General features: G+C 35.7%; 1 protein-coding gene across 2 annotated transcripts in view; it reads right to left on the reverse strand.

Moving 5' to 3' along the window:
- Window positions 1–4,954: 4,954 nt before the first annotated feature.
- Window positions 4,955–25,755, reverse strand: part of MS3_00007189 (uncharacterized protein) — a 44,083-nt gene continuing 23,282 nt past the window's right edge. Inside the window, exons 5-13 of one of the 2 annotated variants that reach the window (XM_051215443.1) lie at window positions 25,012–25,089; window positions 20,004–20,201; window positions 18,436–18,679; window positions 17,674–17,823; window positions 14,255–14,466; window positions 12,595–12,731; window positions 10,312–10,456; window positions 7,189–7,377; window positions 4,955–5,751 (exon numbers count right to left, since the gene is read on the reverse strand). In XM_051215443.1, the coding sequence (XP_051065947.1) occupies window positions 5,662–5,751; window positions 7,189–7,377; window positions 10,312–10,456; window positions 12,595–12,731; window positions 14,255–14,466; window positions 17,674–17,823; window positions 18,436–18,679; window positions 20,004–20,201; window positions 25,012–25,089 (1,443 nt within the window). In that variant the 3' untranslated portion in view covers window positions 4,955–5,661. The remainder of the gene's footprint in view (window positions 5,752–7,188; window positions 7,378–10,311; window positions 10,457–12,594; window positions 12,732–14,254; window positions 14,467–17,673; window positions 17,824–18,435; window positions 18,680–20,003; window positions 20,202–25,011; window positions 25,090–25,755) is intronic. The other variant, XM_051215444.1, reaches the window with a different exon arrangement.

Here is a 25,755-nt window from a genome sequence, read left to right on the forward strand (position 1 = left end):
ACATTGTTAGCATACCTAAAAATACAACGAGGAAATGATTAGATGTTTTATGTTGATTGATTTAATTGCATGACAAGTTATTCAGTAAAATTATTTTGATTACTTACCAACATAAATTAGACTATGAAAAGGAGGGAAGAATTTTCATCTCATCAATTAATACCGTAAAGTTTTGATTTCCCATTAAGTGACTTTTTATCAATATTACCCCTGGATTTTGGATGCTGTGGTTCTTTAAGCTGAAACCATCAATTTGTCAAGTTAAAATAAACCAAATTAATTTGAATAGGGCTGAGATGGTGGAGAATAGGACAGATAGAATAGCTAAATTTTCTCACAGTAGGTATGATATATATTTATGTAAATACATATTCATACAGTGTAAATAAGATACATAAAGGTGAGCTCAGGATGAAAACCAATGATTAATGGTACTAGTGTTTTCACTTTAAGATGAAAAAGAGAGGGATTATGGAACAAGTCAAAGGGAGATCTAATTGTGATAAATCGTTAACAAAAGAAATAACTTATGATTCAATAAAAAGGACAAAAATCCATAAATTGGCTAAAAGATGCCCATAAGATATTAGAAAGAAAAGAAAAATTAATGAAAATAATGTTTCGTTTGAAGTTACACGTTCGTACGTCGCTTACTATTTATATTAAACGATATAGTACTCATTTTTAATAATAAGTACTTTACTTACTTACTTTCGCCTGTTACTCCCAATGGAGCATAGGCCGCTGACCAGCATTCTCCAACCCACTCTGTCCTGGACCTTCTTTTCTAGTTCCATCCAATTCTTGTTCATTTTTCTCATGTCTATTTCCATTTCTCGGCGTAATGTGTTCTTTGGTCTTCCTCTTCTCTTCCGTTGGCCTTGAGGATTCCATGTGAGGGCTTGTCTTGTGACGCAGTTGGGTGCTTTCCTCAATGTGTGTCCTATCCACTTCCAGCGCTTCTTCCTGATTTCTTCCTCGGCTGGGATCTGGTTTGTTCTCTCCCACAGTAATAATAAGTAGTTTGAGTTATATTTAATCAATTTCAAACCTAAAGAATCTTGGATCAGTTTTCCCGGTGGAACGGAATAACTTAAATTTCAATCCATAGGATTATTTAAGATGTAATCTTTAAATTATGTGAGTACAGTATCGTTGACAAGATTTTTAACTCATCAAACAAAAGTGCATGACATGGATGTACACCTATTTCTATGAACATGCAGATACAGATATGATGTTTTTTATACTAATTATTTACGGGTCAGCATTGTGAAAGATAACTATCCGCTTAACAGATATGAAGAGAAATGTCAAGCGAACAATCATCTTCTGTAATTATGACCCGTAAATTATTCTCATCCTCCTATTCTTCATCACCATCATCATTGTATTATTATTGTCTATCTTATCCGATGCGATTATCCAATGACAAAGAGACTCTCTCGGTATACAATGAGTTGTAACTCCGATGATAAGCTTCTTCAAGCAATAAAAAACATACATTGGAAACTGAATGAAATAATCCCTAACTATTGGAAAGGCTAAATATATATTGACTCATTACCTACTAGATAACAACATAAATGCTGAAGCGTCTTGACGAAGAAAAAAACTCTAACATTGATAATCAATGTAAAAAAGGAGAACCAATATGTACATATTTACCAAATGTTGGTAATTTAATTTTGCACAGACTTATACCATGTTATGTTTTCAAACATACTGGGCAAAAGCCCAATTCACATTTAGGACAGCGGCCAAGATTTTCAGAGTCCAAAATCACTGGGAATTCACATTGTGGTCTAGGACAATAAACTATGTCCTGCATAATATCTGTTATAACTTGTGACCGCCGATTAGAGGGCAGTGACTTTCGATCAGAACAAGGATGCGTAAAACATGTACGAGCAGCATAGAGTCCTGATTTGTCCTGATTCCTACCTAGCCCAGTCAGTTAAGCCCAGAACACCAATCCGAGCCTCTGCAATATGCATCATTATATTTCAAACATACTGAGTTTATATACCAATCAAACAGACCACAACGTACCAATAAAATATGAAACAACATTTGTACAAGAATTAACCAGATGTGGCTGTGAATGGGGGAGGCAGTGACTAATAGGCAGGGCATAATTCAAGAATGGGAAATCGTATAATAACAGTTTATAAGTTAAAATAAAGTTTATGATAAGAGGGAAATGAATATGAATAGTTTAGTTAATTAACAATTATACGGTAAAAATATACGTTTAGTATTGGTCCACTAATGGATCCCAAAAATTACCATTCATCATTCTCGTTGGGATATAACAATATCCAAGGCTCGTTTTAATACTAAAGATTCGTATTTGTTGTATATATCTTCAGGTCAAAATATAACGAATCTATAGTTCAGGGAATAAGTACAAGCAACTTTAACGGTTTAAAATCATAGCAATATAGAAATTATTTATTACAGGTAATAAAATGGCAGTGAACTATTACGTTGCATGATTATACAGTAGTATTTATCAATTTTAGACAATGCCACTAATAGAATTGATGGTCGTGTTATTTGTCGCGAACCGATTAAAGTACGGAACGTGAACCGGCAGGGGAAAATTTGGGGAAAAACGCAAAATATTTGGGAAAAGCGTAAAATTCAGTTGAAATTTTGTGGAAAAACTCGAAAATCAGGGAAATTTGGGGGAAGGCTCAAAATTCAGGGGAAATTTTGGGGAAAAACCCAAAACACAGGGGAAAAGCGCAAAATTCAGGGGAAATTTCGGGGAAAAACCCGATTGTATAAGTCGTATTGTGATTGTTGGATATATCACGTGATAAAAAAGCCGGACATAAAGTCATAGCAATCTCGATCAGCTTTGGTACAACAAGTATGATAGTACGAATTAAGTCGGTACGAATTAAGTGTATAATTACAACCGAGGAAGCTCAGAGAAAATGTAAACCACATTTAGCTCAGGAAGGCTAGGAGACATTTCACGTATATAAAGTATATAACAAGGATGCAGCATTGGATTCCTAGCCTAACTATGGAAGGGAGTAGATTTCAAATATTAAAGGGTGACCAGGACAAAGAAGAGGCTATGTCAAACTATTTTGGGACGGTTTTCACTCTGGAGCCCCTTCTAGACGAAGAACTAGACCCAGATAATGAGCCAGCAAACCTTCTGTACTTTAGGCTTTTAGCTTTTTAGACACGGAAATATAGACAAGACCGGGTGAACCACATCAAAAATTCTTGAGGCAAATCGCACAATCTATTGCTGCCCCAGTGACTACGATATTTCTATCAACGCGGTCAAGTGTGTCTGCATTCAATTTTAGGATACAAAGGTAAATATGTACATCAGACGGGAAAAGTCAGTGCCCGTAGTCTGACCTGGCAAAAATCCTGGGGCTGCAGTGACCCATGCTCTGAAAACCTGTCAGGAAGTTGCAGCTAAGGGATTCAGAACCCTATGGGTTTTAAGATGAACATTCAATAATATAGACGCCACTATTTTCACTACAGTATAGATTACCTTGGCGAGGTCCAGGCTTGAAAACAGAGTTCAGGCTGTAGACGCCTGTTTAAAAGGTGACTCGCATATCTTTAAAACTTATGGAGAGAAGCTACCCGCATAAGTGCGGAACTCCGGTTTTTACCACAAAAAGAGTGGTTTCAGAATCTAGACGTCTTTACTCTGTCCTACGACAGATTAAGAGGTGATAGGATTTTAATGAATGGAATGATAAGAAGTGATAGTACATCTGATATGTCCTATCTTTTTCTTCCTACAAATCAAGACAACTCAGAAGACATGACTGGCGAGTGCAAAGGCCAAGAACGAACAAAATGTTCTTGGTATATGGGTTTTTACACCGACTCACCAATTCTTAAAAGCCTTTCAATTTACTCATTCAACAAAGGAATAGACACTCTCGGAAGTTTACTAGGAAAGGACTAACGAATGCCGTAGACCTTCTGTCCTCAATACACAAGTATGAAACTGAATCTGAGTCTATGTGACTTCAGTTTTACAACGATGGCTTCGGAGAAGTTCGGCCTGTAGCTGTAAATATATCAAAACAAATCGCTCTGTTATATCTGACGTTAATTTTGACCTTATTAACTCTGCCAGACACATCACTAGCTATAAGAGCTGGATCAAGCCTTTCCACTATAACCGGTCGGCTTACATTTCATACGCTGTGATATATCGACCCATGTATCCAAGATACGTTCATATCTCATTATTAACGACTTCCGGCTCCTTTGACCTTGATAAGTAGAGATTAACGCAGTAGGATTATCAAGTTTCACGTATCCGTTACCCTTTTCACAAACACTCAGACATGTTAACCTCCGAACCATTATAGATAAGAAATGCAAAACGTCAAATAAAAACTTATGGCTCACGGAACAAACTAGGGACCATACTAAATATTAGCATTCAAAGAGCTTTGAATGAAATGAGATACTGTTCCTAAAAACGGCTTCCATCGCATATCACAGCTTCTTCACTTTTCTGTTCGCATAATATCGCACTAACTTACTCACTACTCAAAGATAACTCGTCTATATTCTAATATTTAGTTGTATAAAATTTAGCCGCCAAATGCCCTGGTACGACCGAGGGTTGGGATAGTCCGCTCTCCCTTTCCAAATGCTGTCACATGGCCACGTGCATACAACCACAAACAAGCAATTTCTACTCACTGCATTCTCGTGGCATTAATGTTGTTTACGAAATTGAGAGGACGACAATCAAATTTCCGACACTTTAATCAGGTTGGTGGCACGAAGGATCCGCCTAGGGTAGTTGGAAGACCTTGATTCGAAACCAATGACACATATGGGCTCCAGTATCCTGAGGGAACCAGTTATTAGTCATCGGCTACCATAAGACTGAATCTTCTAACGTGGCTCCACTCTCTTATGGATCAGACCTTGAGGTCAAACGTTCCGGGTATGGCACCTTAAGAAAATCACCTGTTTCGGTCTGCGCACCCGGGTAGTATCATACCCCATACACAAACCAAGTAACTTGTGTGGCGTATATGTATTCGGTGCCCCGTTGTACTAATATTGATGTGTTCAAATAAACAAATAAATTGTCTTCAATTAAATATATTCACCCATTGTCCTATTCAAATATGAATTCATTCAACAATTAATCAAATCATGTAAATATCAGTTGTATATTGAAGAGAGTTAAGTACTCTTAATAAATACATAAAAAGTATTAGATGGTGGTTTGAGGTAGTCGACAGGAAACCCTGGACCCGGGTTTCATGCTACTTGGCATTCGTCAGCAAGGTGTGCCTGTAATCTTGAGGGAACTGGTACTCGCTGGCGGATTCGATCTCGTGTCACCCAGCTTCACAGTCAGAGACATTAACACTGAGCTATCCGGGCCGTGACTGACAAGTAGTCACAGTTGATTAATCACTGGGTGATAATCAATGTCATGTGTGTCAAGTCTTTATTATTAGTACAGATCGAAGTATACTAACGAATAATAAAACAAAAGTTTTATATTTCACTATGAAAAAGATTTAACACTAAATAAACAATCGTTTACTATAACAAAACATAATGGATCAATAAACAATAGACTAATAATTGTTTATCATTAAAGTTAAAATTCATTAAAATATTGATTAAACATTGTTAACATAATTGGTCTGGACATTTCATTGGCCAATCAATAAACCAAACAATACCATTCTGTCCAACTTTATTCCAATCAATCACCATAGACTATCATAATAAATAGACAATGGAAGGACATAAATCAATATACATAAGTGAATGAGTTAGACAGATGAATATTATGAATGATTTGAATTGAATTAATAATAATAAAGTTGGTTAATTTAACTTAATGGCCTATTGCCAAGACGTGGCATCAGTCAGTGAAGATATTAACTTCTAGTCTCAACCATGGTGGTAGATGCAGACTGCTTGGTTGGGGTCCGCGTGACTATCGTAACCAATGATTGGAGACTCTTGGTGACATGGCTCAGAATTGATCATAATGGCGTAAGAGTATACACTCTTTGTCTTCCCTTAAACCATAAGATTAAAATCGCTTCATATCTTCCTTTCTACGTATTAATTCTCTCTTCCTGTACTATTTTCTTACATGCTATCTTTCTTTCATGTATTACCACCGCTGAATAAACTACTTCTATGAATTTTGTGTTCGTTTTGTTGTGTTGATGAGGTATGGTAACATGGACCGATGCACATATATGCCTGGTCCTATGTTGTAGTTCACTGACTATTAGCTTAGTCAATATTTAGTTATACTACAAGAAATTGGTGGCTAGATAGTCTGGAAATCAGGTTAGGATAATCGCTTACTATTACCTCATTGAAATTAGTGTAGTGAATGTAAACACAGGCAAGAACAACTAAATATACTTTAATATAACATGACAGAATATTTTGGTAAAATCTAACAGTCATACAGTAAATACTTTATGTGTAAAATATCCGTCAATTGTCTCAGACTTGATTGTTCTTTCGTTTTCATATCAATTACTCACTGTTCTCATATTCTTCTCTTCAATTTTCTCAACCCCCCCGGACATCACACTTTCGATTGTTCATACACACTACTTATATCTGTCGATATTAGTAGTATATAGCAGCTCACATGCAATTGAGTTTGTTCTCATTTAACTTAGTTAAACCCTTTTGTTAACTTATTTAGCGGACAAAGTCATCCGTACTATAACAACTTATTGTACCTTTATTATTGTTGTGCTTGTATGAAATATGTATGCTTGAACATTGTTTACCTCTTACGCATATATTCATTCTGCTTGCTTTATTATTAACTGCTTAATTGATTCGATGATCCATTCATTTCCCTATATATATACATGTACATTTACACTCTACACATTGTCGGTTCGTTGACTCATTCATTTGCCTCTCTACTTTATGGTCTGAGCTATCTGCTAATTAAACTGTAGTCGCTGCTTCTCTTTGCCTTCTGATTTCAAACACCGTTGAGGATTATATGGCAACGGTTACGAGGGTGATTAGTCAACGAAGCACAGCCACTACAAGTACACACTACACTAGATATACTATATATGTATGAATAATAATAAAGACATTCTCTTTATAATGAATAGATAATTCATTACTCAATATCATTTACAATAAAAAAAAATTCATTATTACCCATAATTCTTCTTTAAGATCTTTATGACCAACAAATGTATTACCATCTGGTGTACGTTTAATGAATAATTCTACTTTTTCACCTTGTAAATTAGTTAAAAGTGATTCAACTAAAAGTACACTACCACGTTCAATAAAACCATCATCACTGCCGAAAAATCCATGTGGAATAGTATGCAATTGTAAAAGCTATTCAAAGAAGAAAAAGAAAAAGAAAACAAAATACAAAAGTCATTATAATTTATTATACTAACTAACATATGCTCACTTGTGACTGGCTTCAAGAGGTATATCCTGGAGTTCTAGTGATAAGCAGTGACCAGTGGAATTCAACCAGGTCTGTTGTGAGATAGTAACGCACTGAAAACAATGGTGGATGTGTTACCCAATTTTGTGGATTAGTTGAAGTTAGAAATTAACACCATTGGATGCAGACTCAGAGATCTAGTTGGTAAAGAGATTGATACGAGACCGATAGGTGCTGGGTTCGAACCCTGCGAGGCGGGATCGCTGATACGCACTGCTGAGGAGTTCCACAATAGGACGGAACTGTTGTTCAGTGCTCCCAGGTTCTCGATGGTTGTCTAGCTTCAAGTGACTCTTAAATTCAACTGTTAAATTACTATAATAGCCACAAAACCTCTCTCTGAAAATAGTAAATTATCACTTCTAACTCAAATACAATCTAGTATCGAGTAAACAGATAAATGAATCATATATATTACCAAAAAAAGTTATATTGGTTCTTATTGTTAAATTTGAATGAAATTGAGTAGTAAGCTTTAGTGGAAGATAAAACATTCAATGCTTATTGTAGATATATACTCTAAAGAAACTTGAAGAACTACTACAATCATCATCAAGAAGGTACAAGTACTTATAAACAGTTGTCTACGCAAGATACTTAACATCTATTGACCGGACACCATCAGTAACAGCTTACTGTGGGAGAGAACAAATTAGCTTCCAGCTGAAGAGAAAATTAGGAAAAGACTATGGAAATGGATAGGACATACATTACGCAAATCACCTAACTGCATCATGATGCAAACCCTGACTTGGAGTCCTGAAGGGAAGAGGAAAAGAGGATGGCTGAAGAACACACTGCATCGGAAATTGGAAGCAGATATGAAAAGGAAGAATAGCAACTGGTAACAAATGTAAAGAATTGCCCAAGACAGAGTTGGATAGAGAATGCTGGTGAGTGGCCTATGCTCTTCCACGAGGATTAACAGGTGTAAGTAAATTGTAAAGAATATAATCTCATATTTCAAAATTATGGATTATAGTTATTTCTTTTAAAATTCAGGATCAAAATTGACCGTGACTAACTTTGTTAATCGATCATATAGACCACATTTGTCTTTTTTTATATTTCCTTCTTTAAAAAATTATGACATCCCGACCTCCCAACTTTGGGGAAATTTTGAAGAAATAGCACAAAACCCCAAAATTTCCCCAAAGTTTACTATAGTGGCTTCCCCAAAATGGGTCAAATTTTCCCCATAATTGGGAGCTTGGGATTTCAGAGTACATGATAACTGGATATGCTTAATACATTTTCTAGGCATTCTCTATTAATGAAAAATCATATATTACCTCTCATCCCTCCCCCCACCTTCTAACCAATGTACTAGTTTTATCTAACGTTGTACACGTTATATAAACACAATGAACTCGATGATTCAATGAAAACATTGTTTTACAGTACAGAAAGTATATGTACTGCCGATTTACTAGAAGAGGAAGTTATGAATGTTAAAAAAGTGTTTAAAGAATAACAGATACCTATTGAAATGTATTGAGAGATATGCAAAACGTGAAGATGGAATAACTCAATGAAACAACAGTCAATAGAAAATAACCCTATTTTTATTCAACTTCAATTCAAAGATGCTGATGTTACAGGGTCAATATCAATATGAAACTAAAAACTACATTGACAAGAACTTATCCTGTAACTAAATTGTTTGTTCTATCCAAAACAATACGTTCTTTAATACAATCGAAGGTCGATAGGTATCCCACCAAGTGTGTGTACATATATCTATCAAAGCGGTTACATTGGTAGGATAGAAAAGAGAACCTACATCCGATTCAAAGAACATATTCCGAAACGTTTAAAGTCAAATGGATAAAATGAATTCAGCAGTACCATCACAAAACATCTCGTTGACATTGAACATCAGGTCGATACACTAAAGTATTTCAAAGTGATTAACAAACAATCAAACTCTAATCTTTTGAATTTGCCAAAGTGATAGTGATCAAATGTTTTAAACCAAATTTATGTATCCAAAAAGAATCAGTAATAAATCTTTCTTTGCCCTAGTAACATTACACCCCCCTTCTATATTTATTACATCATTCATTATTTCAACTCTTTCTCAAGTTTAAAATTACATCATTTTCTTCAGTTCATATCTTTCTTTATTGTCATTAATCTATCTTCAGTTACTTCATTACTTCATGAGTTCTAATCACTAATTCAATGTTTTGGAACCTTCCCTCCTAAACTTTATTTATCCAAAACAACCAATATTTATAATCTTATTAACAACCCTATTGAAATCTTCACTACATCATAATACCCATAGATTCTTTTTGATTGAGATCATGAATCAATTGATGTTAGACCACCGTTGAAAACCTGGAAGCACTGGACGGCCGTTTCGTCCTAGTATGGGACTCCTCAGCAGTGCGCATCCACGACCCCGATCTCCGCGAGATTCGAACCCAGGACCTATCGGTCTTGCGCCAGGCGCTTAACCAACTAGACCACTGAGCCGGCATCCAATGGTGTTAGTGTCTAACATCAACCAATCCACGAAATTGCGCGACCAACTTCCATTGTACTGAGGTAGATACCTGTCTCTACCCGACACGGATTAGCCCCATAGATTCATTTCAAATCACCTTCATATTTATGATAAGGATGTTAATCTCTGTAATAACATTGATTGTAAGCAGCTGATAAGAACCTGTACTAATTTTTGTTCTTTCTCTCTTTCAGATTCCATCATGTTTTATAAATATAAAAAAACGTACATACACACAGCATAGTAACTAAATTTTTTTAAAAAAAGACCCGCATAGATACATCATTATCGATTTTTTTTTTACTTTACGAGTTTGTTCAATGGAATAAGAATTTTCTAAATCTCTTGTTTTCCATCCTGCATCAATTGGTGCCAAGAATAGAATATTCGGTGAATATGGAATTAATTGTTGATGAAAATTAGTTGAAAGAAATTTTGTTGAAATTTCCCTGATAATTTAAAAGTAAAAGTTAAAAAAAGGAGAGAAAAATAGAAGTAAAGAATATTTATCAGTTTAGGTGTTGTGGAGATTGTTAAGTTTTTGATTGAAATCATGAGTCAATTGAATTTAGACCACCATGGAAAACCTGAATACACACTGCTGAGGAATCCCATACGAGGATGAAATGGCCGTCCAGTGCTTCCGGGTTTTTCATGGTGGTCTAGCTTCAACCGACTCATGATTTCAATCATAAAGACTATTTCATTGTTTCATAGATAATCAATGATACTATGCTCGGATATGAAATAGTTAGCTATAGTGTAGAGTTTCATTATTGATAGAAGTAATCGAGATGTTTATATATCTGGGTAACGTGAGAGATGAAATCTAGAGAGAGGTTTATGTCAATTTGAACTATCTTTGGTAGTTTTATGATGTTTGTTTGGCTGTAAAACGTAGGATTTACAATGGGTCAGTGAGAACAGTTTTGTTCTATGATTGTGAAACCTGGTCTGTCCGAGTTGAGGATGTTAGACAACTCTTTGTGTTTGATCATCGTTGTGGCCGAAGGGTTGCTAACATCTAGTGGCGACACCATGTTAGTTATGCAGAGGTTCGATATCGTATGTTTGGGAACAGTGACGATAATTTACTTAGTGTCACTATCTTGAAACATCGACTTTGGTGGTTTGAACATGTTCTAGGAATATCGTCCCAGAGAATTCCAGATCGTGTATTATTTCCCAATGCTGAAACTGGTTGGAAAAAGTGACATGATATTGTGGTGTGAAGAAAATTTGTACAGAACTGGCTTCTGATTGTTCTCTACGTCCCCCTGGTTGGGGTCCTAGTGGAACACAGTGGCTAGAGACGTTATCAGATATAGCTCAGAATAAAAGCCAGTGACGATCCTGCTGTAACTTCATTTTACTTTCTTCATTAAAAAAAATAGACGTAATTTCTTTAACTGGAAGAATTCTTTCTGGTTGTACCTTTGCTAACTGAACTTCTTCTCCCATTATTTTTATTATTTCACTCTTATACTTCAATTTCTGTTCGTTATTGTTTCCCTTTTCCTTACACACACGTTACATTCTCTATCTTTTCACATTCTCATTGCGATTGTGTGACGTGTTACATCCCGATAAGAATAATGAATAGTAACTATTGGAATCTATTTCTGAACTAATACTACACATATAATTGTTAAGTAATTAAATTGTTCATATTCGTGTTCCTCTTATTATAAGCTTTAGTTCAACCTATAAACTATAATTATACCATGTGCCATTATCAATCACTATCTCCCTCATTCACAGTCACTTTTGGCTAGATCTTGTACAAATGTTATTTTCTATTTTATAGTACGATATGGTCTGGTTGGTTTGTATATAAACCCCGTATGTTTGAAATACATGATTCATCGTGCAGAGGCTGAGATTGATGTTCTGGACTTAACAGGCAAGGTTATGCTAGAAACAGGATCGATAAGTACTCTTTTTGTGGCCGTTGATCTGACTCCTATTTAGATCGTATAGATGTTTGCTATCGCTGATTCTTGTATATCATCGTCGACTTAAATCACATTATCCAATAACGGAATTAAATAAGTCGAATAACGAGAATTGACTTGAGAATACACATATTCCGAATATGAAGCGAATAAAAGAGTAGAGCAAAATGACACGTATGGAAGATGGCTGGGAAGCCAACTCCATCTTTGTCAAGCGTTACTCAATATTTATAGTCAGACAAAATAAAGCTACAGACATGTGATTAATGGAATAAGAAGGGCACACACATATACGCTCATATAAAAACAGTCTAGATTGATAAGCGAATAAATAACAAGGTCAATGTATGGCTCAAGTAAAATGAATAGAATGGGATGTCCGAAAGCTCGAATAAGGTATATGGGCTTGGCATAATAACTGACACTACAATCTAAACTACTCGTACAAGTTGGATGCGTCATTGGTTCAGTTGATAAGCCACTGTTCTCTAATCGGTGTTATCATTAAGTTATACATTAATAAGGCACAAGGTCACTAGTTCGAACATGGCGCGTATATATTTGATACCCCATTGTACCAATACTTATATGTTTAAACAAATAAACTAAGCACAATCAAAGTATTCACTTACTTTGTATTTGATTTTTGTTGAATCAAAGAAGAGATATCACCTTGTGGTGGTAAATTTACTTGTTTTACAATATGGATAACTCCATCATGAAATTTTATTGGATGTAAATCAGTTGCTTCAGCATGATTAAATGTTAACTGTAGTATATAACAGAAAGAGAATAAAATGTGTATTATTTCCATTTAAAGTAAAATACAAAAGTAATTTCAATAGTTGAGATCATGAGTTAATTGAAACTAGACTACCATGGAAAACCTGAAAGTACTGGACGACCGTTTCGTCCCATTGTAGGACTCCTCAGTGACAGTGCGCATCCACGACCCTATCTCAAGGGATTCGAACCCAGGATCTATCAATCTGATACTAAAATAGAAAGATTGTTATCATTACGAAATAAGTTTTTTTTTCTCAATGGAATAGATTAGAACGCTTTTTGTTTGATGTTTAGTTGTAATTCACGATCATATTTAACATCATTACATAGTTTCATCATATAATGTTTGAATTTGGAATTAGATTGAAGGGATGTCAAATCAATATTGAATGCACTGTTGAGGTATTGACAATTCATCAATTCAAACATGAACTTTGCTTGTACAAAAACGATTCGATCAACCTCTTATGCTTCCTTGACCTTGCTATGTTTTGGGTTCTCTTTTACTTTTCCTTTCTTCTTCACTTTTATTTGATTATTATTGAATTTTAAACTCTAATTAGTTATTATTATTATGATTATCATTACCCTCAAACAAGATTTCTTAAGTGTTATCTTCCGATAAGCGTAATGAATGGTAGCTTTTGAGATCCATTTATAGATCAGTAATATGCATATATTTTTATCGTATAATTGTTAAACAACTAAACTTTTCATATTCGTGTTCCTCTTATCATTAGCTTTGTTTTGACCTATGAACTGTTATTATACGATTAACCATTCTTGAGTTATGCCCTGTCTATTAATCATTACCTCCCAAATTCACAGCCACATCTGGCTAATTCTTGTACAAATGTTGTTTCATATTTTATGGTACAATGTGGTCTGTCTGGTTGGTATATAAGCCCAGTATGTTTGAAATAAATGATTCATCGTGCAGAGGCTGAGATTAGTGTTCTGGACTTAACAGGAGGGGCTAGGCAGGAAGCAGGACTAATAAGGACTCTAGACACCCCCAAATGCCCTGGTATGGCCGAGAGTGGGGAGAGTCCGCTCTCCCTGTCCAAATGTTCTCACACGACCACAAGTATACAGACTCTGTCAGTGAAGTCCTACTCACTGCCTTCTCGTGCCACAGGTTTTGTTTACGAAAATGGGAGGAAGAAAAGCAAATGTCCGGCGCTTTAACTGGATCCCAAACCAATGGTGCACATGGGCTCCAGTCTCCTGAAGGAACAAATAGCGTATGAACCAATTGATGGTCACCGGCTTTCATGGGACCGCATCTCCTTACGATGCTCCACTGCCTTGTGGATCAGACCTTTAGGTCGAATGCTCGGGGAGTGGCCCCCTAAGAGAACCTATCTTTAAGATATTCTAAGCAAGTATAAATCAAATGTTCTTCATGAGATCATCATAGTAAACTTGTTAGATTAATCACTAAGATATCATATACATTGGCAATATCTTATTATAAATCATAAATCATCCACATGATTGACTTACTTTTGTACCATGTCTTGTTTTAATATATCTACTATAAACAGAATACTTTGAATCATCTGATGCTGTATATTGGGTTGTAAATTCTTGTTCTTGATTAAAACCGGTTTTATATACATCAACATTTTGGGGATTTTTTATTTTTAATAAATGATGTGAATATAATTTACATTTATCTAATTGTAGTTGTCTTATATTCTCTTTGTAGAATTTAGCTAGAAAAGTTTAAAAAAATTGTAAATTCATAAATCTATTATGTAATTGAATCAATCTGATTCAATTGAATCTTCTCATTGATGCATAAGACTGTAATTGATCAGCCTCATGTTGGTATGTGTGCATCTTATGCGGACTACCTTGATATTGCCTTATTTCAGAAGCATTACAAGTAAAGATGTGAATAGGGGATAGCAATGAAATCTAGTTTGATGGGCGTTTCGTCCTATTTGAGACTCGTCAGTTAGATGTACCTGCATCTACAGAGTTGATGTTGAAGCCGTCACGTTATCTACTTAGCTACTGAGCCCTGATAGCCAGATGCTTGTGTAATGGGGTGAAGTGATATTAACATGGTATTGTTTACTTGTAGCAACCTGATAATCACGTCTTCATTTTATTGATTGATGACATAATCTAAAAGACTAGTATCGTATATTCGTTGATAGTGTTAATGACTTTTATCATATTTATTTTTTATTGTAGAAACGATATATTAGGTGTATATTAGTTGTTTAGGATTGAACTTGATCTGTCTCTGCGATTCAGATAAATTCAGCTGACGAGTCCCAAATACAACAAAACGTACGTCCTGCATTCCACTACTAGCCATCATCCATCTCTACTTATATATAAAATGTCTGTCATATTACTGAAGGAATACAATTGCTTCATATCGGTTGTTTATTTAAGAGAATAATGGGATAGATTTCTAGTTTTAGTCGCTAATCGTCATCATCGATTACAACTTTCACTTTTTTATCTTTGTTAACTATATTACTTACTAATATTCAGTAACTAATATCGTTATCAACCATTTTGAAAAAATCTTATGATATCGCAGTTTTATTCGTGATACAAGTTAGTTCCAGTTTTTCTTTAGCTTCAGTTTTAAATTGGCCACAACTAGGTGGTGATCTGAAGCTACGTCAGCTCCTCTCCTGGTTCTCACAGCTTCCATCGTCCTTTGGAACTTTTTATTGATGCAAATATGATCTATCTGGTTCTCTGTGGTGTGGTCCGGTGAGATCCATGTAGCTTTGTGTATACGCTTGAATGGAAATATTGTGCCGCTTATGACCAATTTGTTGAATGCACACAGATTTGCAAACCTCTCCCCATTTTCGTTTCTCTGTCCCAGTCCATGTCGTCCCATGGTATCTTCATATCTGGTGTTGTCTATTCCGACTTTGGCATTTAGATCTCCCATTAGAATGGTGAGGTCCTTTCTTGGGCATTTCTCTATGATTGATTGCAGCCGCTCGTAGAATTGATCTCTAATATCGTCGTTGCTATCATTGGTGGGTGCATAACATTGGATAATAGTCATTGTGATTCCCTCCTTCTTTGTTTTGAATGATGCTTCGATGATTCTGGACCCGTGAGATTCCCATCCTACAAGTGCATTTCGTGCTACTTTGGACAGCATTAGAACAACTCCCTGAGTGTGTGGAGCATTTTTCTCTTCGTGACCGGAGAACAACAACATCTCTCTCGTATCTAGCCTTTTCAGTCCAGCTTGGTTCCAATGGGTTTCACTGATTCCCAGTACTGTCAAGTTGTATCTTCTCATTTCCGTTGGTATTTGACTGGTCTTCCCGGTCTCCCACATCGTTTGGAAGTTCCATGTACCTATAAAAATTGTTGCTCTGGTTGTTAGAAGGGGCATCGGCCTCGTGGCTTCTGAAGGAACTCAGCTTTCACCATGAGGCGTCATAATTCTTCTGAATGAAGACCTTCTAACTCCCAGGGCAGAGTTTAAGTGGTTTGAATTATTTTTTCTGGTAAGCGTTATTTTAGCGAGTTATTTTTCTACGGGATGGGGTCGCAAACTCCATGCCTAACCCTCCTCTTTTATCCGAGCTTGGGACCGGCAGTAACCCAAGAAGAGCTACAGGCGGACTTTCAAGTACTGATTTCAAGTAGTATTATCAAAATAGTTATTAACTTCATTTTGGATACATGATTTACTTGTTATTCCCATATATAACTACCGTTCATAACACTACAGAAACAACGAAACAATTCATTCTAAGATAAATGGTTTAGAAGGATCTGAGAGTCATTTTGAACCATGGCCTAAATACCACAGGTAAGGACTTCCCACTCATTTAATTAATAGGATGATGTTCACTGTAAGACCTAAAGATCATGGGTTAGATTTAATGTATTGCACAAGCTATTTTGGGGGTTTTAAATAAAAAAGTACTTATTCATCACTTCATTTGGTATTGTTTGCATATATCTCTCCATTGTTGTTTAGGATTGTAATTGGTCAGTACCTTGTTAACATATGCACATCCTGTGCGGACTGTCTTAATTCACAAGCATTTTAAGCTAAGATGGATGGTGGCTAGCAGTGAAATCCAGTTTGACGCGCGTTTCATCCTATTTAGGACTCATCTGTTGGATGTACCTGCATCTGAGTTGATATTCACTCCAGGAATCAAACCCAGTGCCGTTTGCCTCAAACGCCATAATGTTATCCACTTGGCTACATCCAGCTGATGAGTTTCAAATAAAATGAAACATGCGTCCTGGATTTCACTGCTAGACACCATCCATTTTTACTTATTCAACACTGTTTACCATATGTAATTAGCCAGTTGGTATTAATTCACAATGAAAATTATTGAAATGCAAATCAATAGGCTAATTGCTTATCTTAAATATTAGTTTCATGTTTAATCAAATAAGAAAGGAGGAAGGAAGATATTAGTTAATGAATTGGATGGTCAACATCTACCTTGGATACTTTTATATCAAATTACAGTAAGGATGTTTGTAGAATAGTTAATAAAAAGAACGGTAAGACTATAATTTATGGACGACCTTTGAGCAACGGGAAAGTGACCTTGCAAGTGTCTACCTACTTATTAGAGCTAAATGAATGTTATAAACCAGGCTGAAGAATGAAGACAATGATTTACAGTTGATTGTAAGGGTTAAGATTTAAATTTAAGGTTTTCATAATGAACTGACATCAGCTAAAATGCCAAGACGCTATTTGAACGAATGTGTGAGTGCATTTCGCGCCAAAATCCTAGACCTATTACCCTAAATGTGATTGGTTCATCCATAGATTATAGTCTCCCCAAAAGAATTTTAACAAACTTAAAACAAGATAAAATCTAAGTGTTAACTCTTAAATTATACTGAAATATTATCCCTATACTAGTTTATATCACATAAATAGATTTACTTACATTGAAAAGCTCCATCATTCGATAAAAGTATGACATTTTCACGACCACCTCCAAGATCTATTTGACATTTACGCATTTCACTGGCAGCTTGTTTCACATTAAGTGAAGGATTATTTTCTAAGCATTCAAGAGCTTCATTTAACTTCATTGCTAAAAAGAAAGATAATTCCATCAAGAATATATTATAATCTACAGGACTAGATCAAGAGACATACTACATGTAGAATTATACTTAATTTATATGATGCAATCGTATAGTAAGCAACTAAATGCTACTCATCTCAATGTATAGATCTTACCAGCTTAATGATTCCTAACACAAACTTTGATGTGATCACTGATGGATTGTTATTTAAGACAGCAGTAAAGATTTTCTCATCTGTATACCTCATAACTGAAGTCTAGACAACAAGATACTATTTACTACTTAATAATTAATTAGAGTAATAGTGGTCATTGTTATCTCGGGGTTCTGATTGATGTGTAAAAGTGCAACAAAAGTCACTCATTAACTCTGGGAGAACTACTCGGGATCTGGACAGAGAATGTTGTCTGTCAATTGTGGGTTTCTCACCCGATCTCCATGTCATAACTGTGGAGAAGTACTGCATATTGCCCTGGAGCAGTATGTGTTGCTGAGCAATTGACCTGGTTGGGTGAGCGCTAGGCTTAAGTGTATAGTTATTGGTCTCATCTCACAATAAGGGTCACGGGACTCGACGACGACATAGTAGTAATAGTAAAATGTAACATTTTACTTACATTCTAAACTACTTATTGAATTTTCAATGATGTGTATAACTCCAGTACCAGACATTAAATCAGTACGTTGAATAGGTATTTGTTTATTGCATATATCACTCATAATTAAATTCCCATTAGAATTTCTTTCAATACCAATATAAGTTTCAGCTAATGTTGGACCAACACGTTTAGTATTTTTAACAATTGCATCTGAACAAAGCATTTTATTCATGACATGTTGTCGTGCTAAAGCTTCTTTGATCTTAGAGAAAAAAAAAGAAAAGATGTTATCAACATATAATCAGGTAATGAGAAGATTTACAAGAAGTAATCCGAGAGGAGTTTTGTGGATATTATAGTGATTTAATAGTTGAATTCATGGATCAATTGAAGATAGACCATCATGGGAAAGTTGAGAGCAGTGAACATCCATTTCGTTCTATTGTGAAACTCCTCAGTAGTGAGCATCCACGAATCCGCCTCGTCAGATTTGAACCTAGGACGTATACAGTCTCGCTCACGGACGCTTAACTTCCAGACCATTGAACTGGCATCTATTTCAAAGATTTTAGATCAACTCAAGTGAACATTCAACTTTAAAGAACGAGTATAAAATTCACAACTTCTTAACAAAGAATAGATATTCTAAGGACATGATAATAATAATAATAATAATGAAATGTAAAAGCTAAAAGCTAAATTGTGCAATACAACTTTCAAGCCTAAAAAACCAATTAAAATTCCGTAGGATTTAGTATTTACATCTACTGAAGATCAAATAAATGTACCTCTAATCATTACTACTATTCGAACACTTCACTTCAATCTGAAGTTTGTGCTGATGATGCTGTTCAGAAGAACCATGAAAGCTCCACGACAGAACCATCCAGCTCAGAAAAAAAACTCCATCAAGATCTATTATGTAATCTAAGATACGAAATGTTTTGTTTTTGTTAGTAGTTTCATCATAATATCGCTCAGTCTACTTTCTTTCTGACATCTTAGAAGTATCACTAAACTTTATGTTATAGAAATGTGTAGCTCAAATTCAAGTGTTTATGATATGGTAGAGAAGATTTGTAGTTCAGGTGGATGATTTTAATGAAGTTTTGTTCTCTGAGCTAAATGATCGTTTGATTGTGGAGCTTTCATCGTTCTTCTTCTTCTTCTTCTTCTTCTGAACGACATTATCAGCAGCATATACTTCAGGTAGAAGTTTGAAGTGTTCGAATTTCTCCATATATGATTCACAGCTTATCTTGTACACCTCAATGTTGTACTAATCAATTGTTTATGAATTAATACCTCTGATCGTTTGCATAATTGACAGCCTACATTACAAAGTTATCTCTGGATGCGCACTGCTAAGGAGTCCCACAATAGGACGAAACGACCATCCAGTACTTCCAGGTTTTCCATAGTGGTCTAGCTTCAACTGACTCATGATCTTACCCATTGAAATTACTATAATCTCCACAAAACCCATCTGATATACATCAATTAGTTACTTGATATTGCTTACTACCATCTTATATATTTGAACAACTTCATCTATATTCATAGTACAAATATAAATGAATATTTACTTCTGTTGAAACAATTCCTGATGTTATTCTATTCCAAATATTATTTGGTACTGCAAATACTGTATACCATTCAATTGAATTTGATTCATCTAATTTTCTTTTTATATCTTGTGGTAAACTTTGAACAAATGATGATAGATCTGGTTCAGCAATTAAACGTTTCAAAATTGTTGGATATTTATAAGTAGGTGGAAGAGCCTTAATACAATAAAGATGAATAAAATAAACAAAGAGATCATAACTTAATTATTAGAGTATAAATATAAAAGTACTTAAGTAAATTATGAAACTAGTGCGTATCATCTTTGATTATTGATTGTCCTATGAACATCTAAGTCAGACTTCTTCAGATTTATATTATTATCAGGAAGGGGTTTAGTGGATATTATATAGTAATTTTAATGGTTGAGATCATGAATCAATGGAAACTAGACCATCATGGAAAACCTGGAAACTATGGGACTCCTCAACAGTGCGCATCCACGATTCCGCCTCACGAGATTTGAACTCAGGACCTATCAGTCTCACGCGCGAGCACTTAATAACTAGACGATTGAGCCAGCCAGCATCCAACGGTATTAATGTATTAATGAATTTTTTCATGAGATGAAAGTGTAATCATCTACTTATTATTAAACTGTTATGTCATTAGGCCATGACCCGAGCACAACCCCATAGCAGTATCTCAATTAAGTCATCTAGACCAGAGTAGGCTGTAGCTCCTTTGTACCAATATTTATGTGTTCAAATAAATAAATAAGTATCAAACTATTTACCCCCAAATGCTCTCATATGGCCGCGCGTATACATCCACTAACAGTGAAGTCCTACTCACTGCCTTCTCGCAACACAAGTGTTGTTTACGAAATTGAGAGGAAGAAAAGCGAATATCCAACGCTTTATCGCGTTAATCGATACAGAAGATCCACCTAGGAAAGTTTGAAAACCCTGATTCCAAGCCAATGGTACACATGGTCTTCAGTATCCTGAAGGTAAAAATGGCGTATAAACCAATTATTGATCACTATCTACCATGAGACTGCATCTCCTGACGTTGCTCCATTGACTTATGGATCAGACCTTTAGGTCGAAGGCTCTGGATGTGGCCCTCTAAGAAAACCACCTGTTTCGGTTTGAACGCCCAGGCAGTATCCGATCCCGCACACAAATCAAGTGACTTGTGTGGCGCATATTTATTCGGTGTTTATTTGTACCAATATTTATGTGTTCAAATAAATAAATAAATATTAAACTATTCGTTACCTCTGTCTTAACATAATGATCATCATCACTATCAGATCAACGAAGGTCGAGTCATATATTGATTTAATAATATTGTTTCTTAATCATTCAAGGATATGATTGGGGGTTCATAAAGATAAGTTTATGACATTCTTTTTATATGATCTTTCAACTTTACTCATTACATATATATTCGAACTGTAAACACTACATTTTAATTTATAACATTGATTTAATCACTCATAACTTACATATATGTATGCTTTATATTAGGCATTGTCAGTCAGTCAGCTATAATGTAGGACCAGGCTGTTGTTGCTACCTTGACGGGGTGGTCGGTCTTGCCTATTATGATGAAGCAACAGAGCTATACTGGCTGAAACAAGCGTTCCTCAAGGTCCTACTATGCTAGACAAGTCGGTTGAAGAACGGTAAGACTAGAAGTGATAAACCCAAGGTCCGAAGGAGATGTCCTACTGCTGACTGTACAGAGGTGTTACAGAAGTAAGGTGCTACGTTCAGACAACCATCAGAATAGCGATGCTAAATTTCCATAAAGGAATGGTGGGGTTAGCAAAGGTCAACCCTAAAAATGCACACCTCGCTTTATTCCACGAATATCCGTCTCCGGAGGTAAGGTCTTATCAAGTACGGAGCTTACACGAAAATTACTCACAAAAAGATCATGTGTGACAAACCCCAAGCAGTTATTCCTTGGGCACTGCGGTCACGCTCTCAGGTCCCTAAGACCACCTTTAATCCAATTTCTTTTTCAGGTACCTCTGTAAGAACCTTTCCACGGTATGGTCAACCGGTAAGTGATAACCGCCCTTATATCTCTCAGAACACTAAAAACCATTGTATTCACAATATTAGGCACTGTAGTATAATGTGATTACATAATGCGAACATTTTTACAAACTAACATATATGTATAGATCATATATGAATTACTAACGTATTACTTGTTACAGTAATTATTGATCAGTGTTTATTAGTTAATTATTTTAATACAACTAATAAGTAGTCTTTAATTACAATTTCGTGGATTAGTTGGACACCGTTGAATGCCGGCTCAGCGGTCTAGTGGTTAAGTGCTCGCGCGTGAAACCGGTAGGTCGTGGATGCTTATTGCCGAGGAGTCCCATTATAAGACAAAACTGCCGTTCAATGCTTCCAGATTTTTACCATGATGGTCTAGCTTCAGCTGACTCAATTGATCTCAACTATTAAAATTACTATATCTACACAAAATAACCCCTTCTTATACTATTCCAAATACTTTTTTCTATTTCATGATGTGTATTCAAATTAAACTGTTTATCATGATTCTTTATATCATTCTATGCTATTAAACCTGTTTGATAGTAACTACCAAACTACGTATCTTAGCTCAGTGGTATAGTTTATTCATAACAATCTTCATGTAGCTCTAATAGTTGATAATAACTCAACATTAAATAAGTTGATTAGCTTTTATTCTATGAGTCAGCTTCATTATCATTGAAGATGAAGATGATATTGTATTTTAAGATGGTGGTTGTAGGTAGTCAACAGAAAACTCTGTACATAGGTTTTCGTTCTATTTGGCACTCGTCAGCAAGGTATACCTGTAATATTGAGGAAACTAATGCTCCCTGGCTGATTCGACCCCGTGTCAATGAGTTTCACAGTCAGAGACGTTACCACTGAGTTATCTAGGCTGCGACTGACCTCTTGTAGAATTGAGATGTATTTGCAATTGATTAATCACTGGGTGGTGATCAATGTCATGTATGTCAGGTCGTTCTTAGTGCAGATCGAATCCTATCGACCAAGTTACAATATAGCTACCAGTTTAGGTGACTGGAAATCGCATGCACTGTGTTAAGATAAGATGGTGGTTGGGTCAGTGGTATGTATATTTCGATAACAATTAACATACGATTTAACTGGAGTCAGATATGAAGCCAATGAAATACATAAAGGCTTTACTATATTATATCAATTCCAGAAGATACAAATTTGTTCACAGGTGACTTAAACCATAGACTAACATTAACTAGAAATCCACTACAAAAGTAAAAAGTGTTGAAAATATGTTACATCATAAATTCATAATAATATGCACATTTATCTCCGCTAGATGTGATTTTCTAAGGTCTAAGAAGGACCTGACATACACGACATTGGTCGCTATCCAGTGATCAATCAATTGTGAACGATTGTAAATGACTTGGAATGGTTTTTCAAATTCATACACGTACAATGTATCTAATTACTAATATCTAATTCACAGTCAAATTCACTTGGTGTTGTTTTACTTGTATCTTCCCATTGTTATTTAGGACTGTGATTGATCAGTCTCTTCTTAGCATATATGCATCCTGTGCGGATTCCGTTGATATTATCTTAAGTCACAAGCTTTGTAAGCAAAGATGGATAGTGGCTAGGAGTGGAATCAGATTTGAAGCGAACGGTACAGGGTTAGAATCCCAGAGTGAACAGGTACATCCAGCTGAGGAATCCAAAATAGGAATAAACACGCATCAAACTCGATTCCACTATTAGCCACTATCTATCTTCGTTTAATTCACAGTTAGTTTCAATGTGGAGTAAATATATTTTATTCGCCAGTGATTTATATGTAATTAATCCGTCAGTAAAGTTTCAATCAGTCAGTACCAATGTAGAACTTCGTACATACGTACATCGGTTCAAGTTGCCATACCACATTACCACACAGATACAATTGTTGATTCAAATCCCATAGTGGTAGAGGTAGTAAGAGTATAAGTAGTAATCGGAAAGATTAGAGTTTGAAGATGTTATTCAAGGAGTATAATCTAGTGAAATAAATTTGGGAAGAGAAAAAAGAAAGGGACATGAAGAATTCAGAAGATTAGAATTTGGGAGAACTCAAAGAGTGGATATACCTGCACCATTGCAAACCGTTTTCAGCCATGTCATTCAAGGTCTCTAACCATCAGTTGCTATCATCTCGCGGATCCCCGGAACCAGTTAGTCGACACCTACCAACATGACTCAGTCCACTTGTCGGTGACTTCATGAATTTGTGCCATGTTTTGGTCTGGCCTCCCCTAGCTTTCTTCCAACCTACTCCTATATCATAAAGCACCGCACATTGGGGCAGTCGGTCGTTGGTATTACGTAACAAATGTTTCAGCCATCTCAACTGATCAAGTTTCACCACTTCATCAATTGATTTGCTATTCTTACCTAGTACCCGTTTCCTAACAACTGTGTTACTTACTCGATGGTCCCAGGATATACGAGCAATATTTCGAAGACACCTATGATCAAATACTAGTAACCTACGAATATCCTCTACTCTTACCGGCCATGTTTCACTGCCATAAAGTAGGACGGAACGAACTGCTGCGCAGTAAACCCGTCCTTTGGTTGATAGACAGGTATCTCGCCTACGCCATAAATGACGCAAGTTGGCAAAAACTAGTCGAGCCTTCTGTATCCGTGCTGAGATTTCGTCACACACTAAACCACAAGGGCTGATGAGACTTCCAAGATAAGTGAAGCGGTCGACACGCTCAACTACTTCACTCCCTATCATTAGTTCAGGTGTCAATGCAACCCAATCCTGAAGCAACGTTTTACACTTCGAGGGAAAGAATCGCATGCCGAACATGCTTGCATTGTTGCTTAGAGTGGTCAGTAAAGTTTAGCTTGTAATCACATCATGACCTAGGCACTAAAATACTAAATCAAAGAAGAAAAAAAGTATATCACCATTGCTTATCTAACTTACTCCATCGATTCGATGAATTAAACCATTTGATGCTTCATGATCTGGACTTAGTAACGCTTTACAATCCAAGAAAGTTAACTAGAAAAATAAATTTATGAAAATACTTCAGTGATATACGAGAAAACTGGATAATGAATAGAAGAAGAAAATCTATTTTGGATACAGGGGTATTTTGAATTTAAATGTAGATTAGTCCCAGTCATGTTACACTTTCATTCAGTAAAACAGAATGTTCATCTTATAGTTTTTCATTCATCATATAATCGATAAACTATCTCACTTCTATTTGTTAATGATAAGTTGACAAAACTACTTGTTTACTTACTTACGCTTGTTACAACCAATGGAGTATAGGCTAGTGACCAGCATTCTACAATCCATTTTGTCATGCACCTTCGTTTCTAGTTATATCTAATTCTTTTCCATTCTTCTCATGTCTGTCTTCATTTCTCGGCCTAATATGTACTTTTGTCTTCCTCTCCTCCTTTGAACTTGAGGATTCCAAATGAGGACTTGTCTTGTGACGCAGTTGGGAGATTTCTTCAATGTATGTTCTATCCACTTCCAGCGCTTCTTCGTCCTAATTTCTTTCTCTTTTCTGGAATCTGGTTTGCTCTCTCGCATAGCAGGTTATTGCTCATAGTGTCTGGTCAATGGATCCGAATTATTTTGTGTAGACACCTGATCTCTTGCTATTCAATCTTTGAAATTATTACACCATACACTGATCACCATATTCTTTTA

This window comes from Schistosoma haematobium, chromosome 4 (genome assembly GCF_000699445.3).
Source record: "Schistosoma haematobium chromosome 4, whole genome shotgun sequence".
In the NCBI taxonomy this organism is placed as follows: Eukaryota; Metazoa; Platyhelminthes; class Trematoda; order Strigeidida; family Schistosomatidae; genus Schistosoma; species Schistosoma haematobium.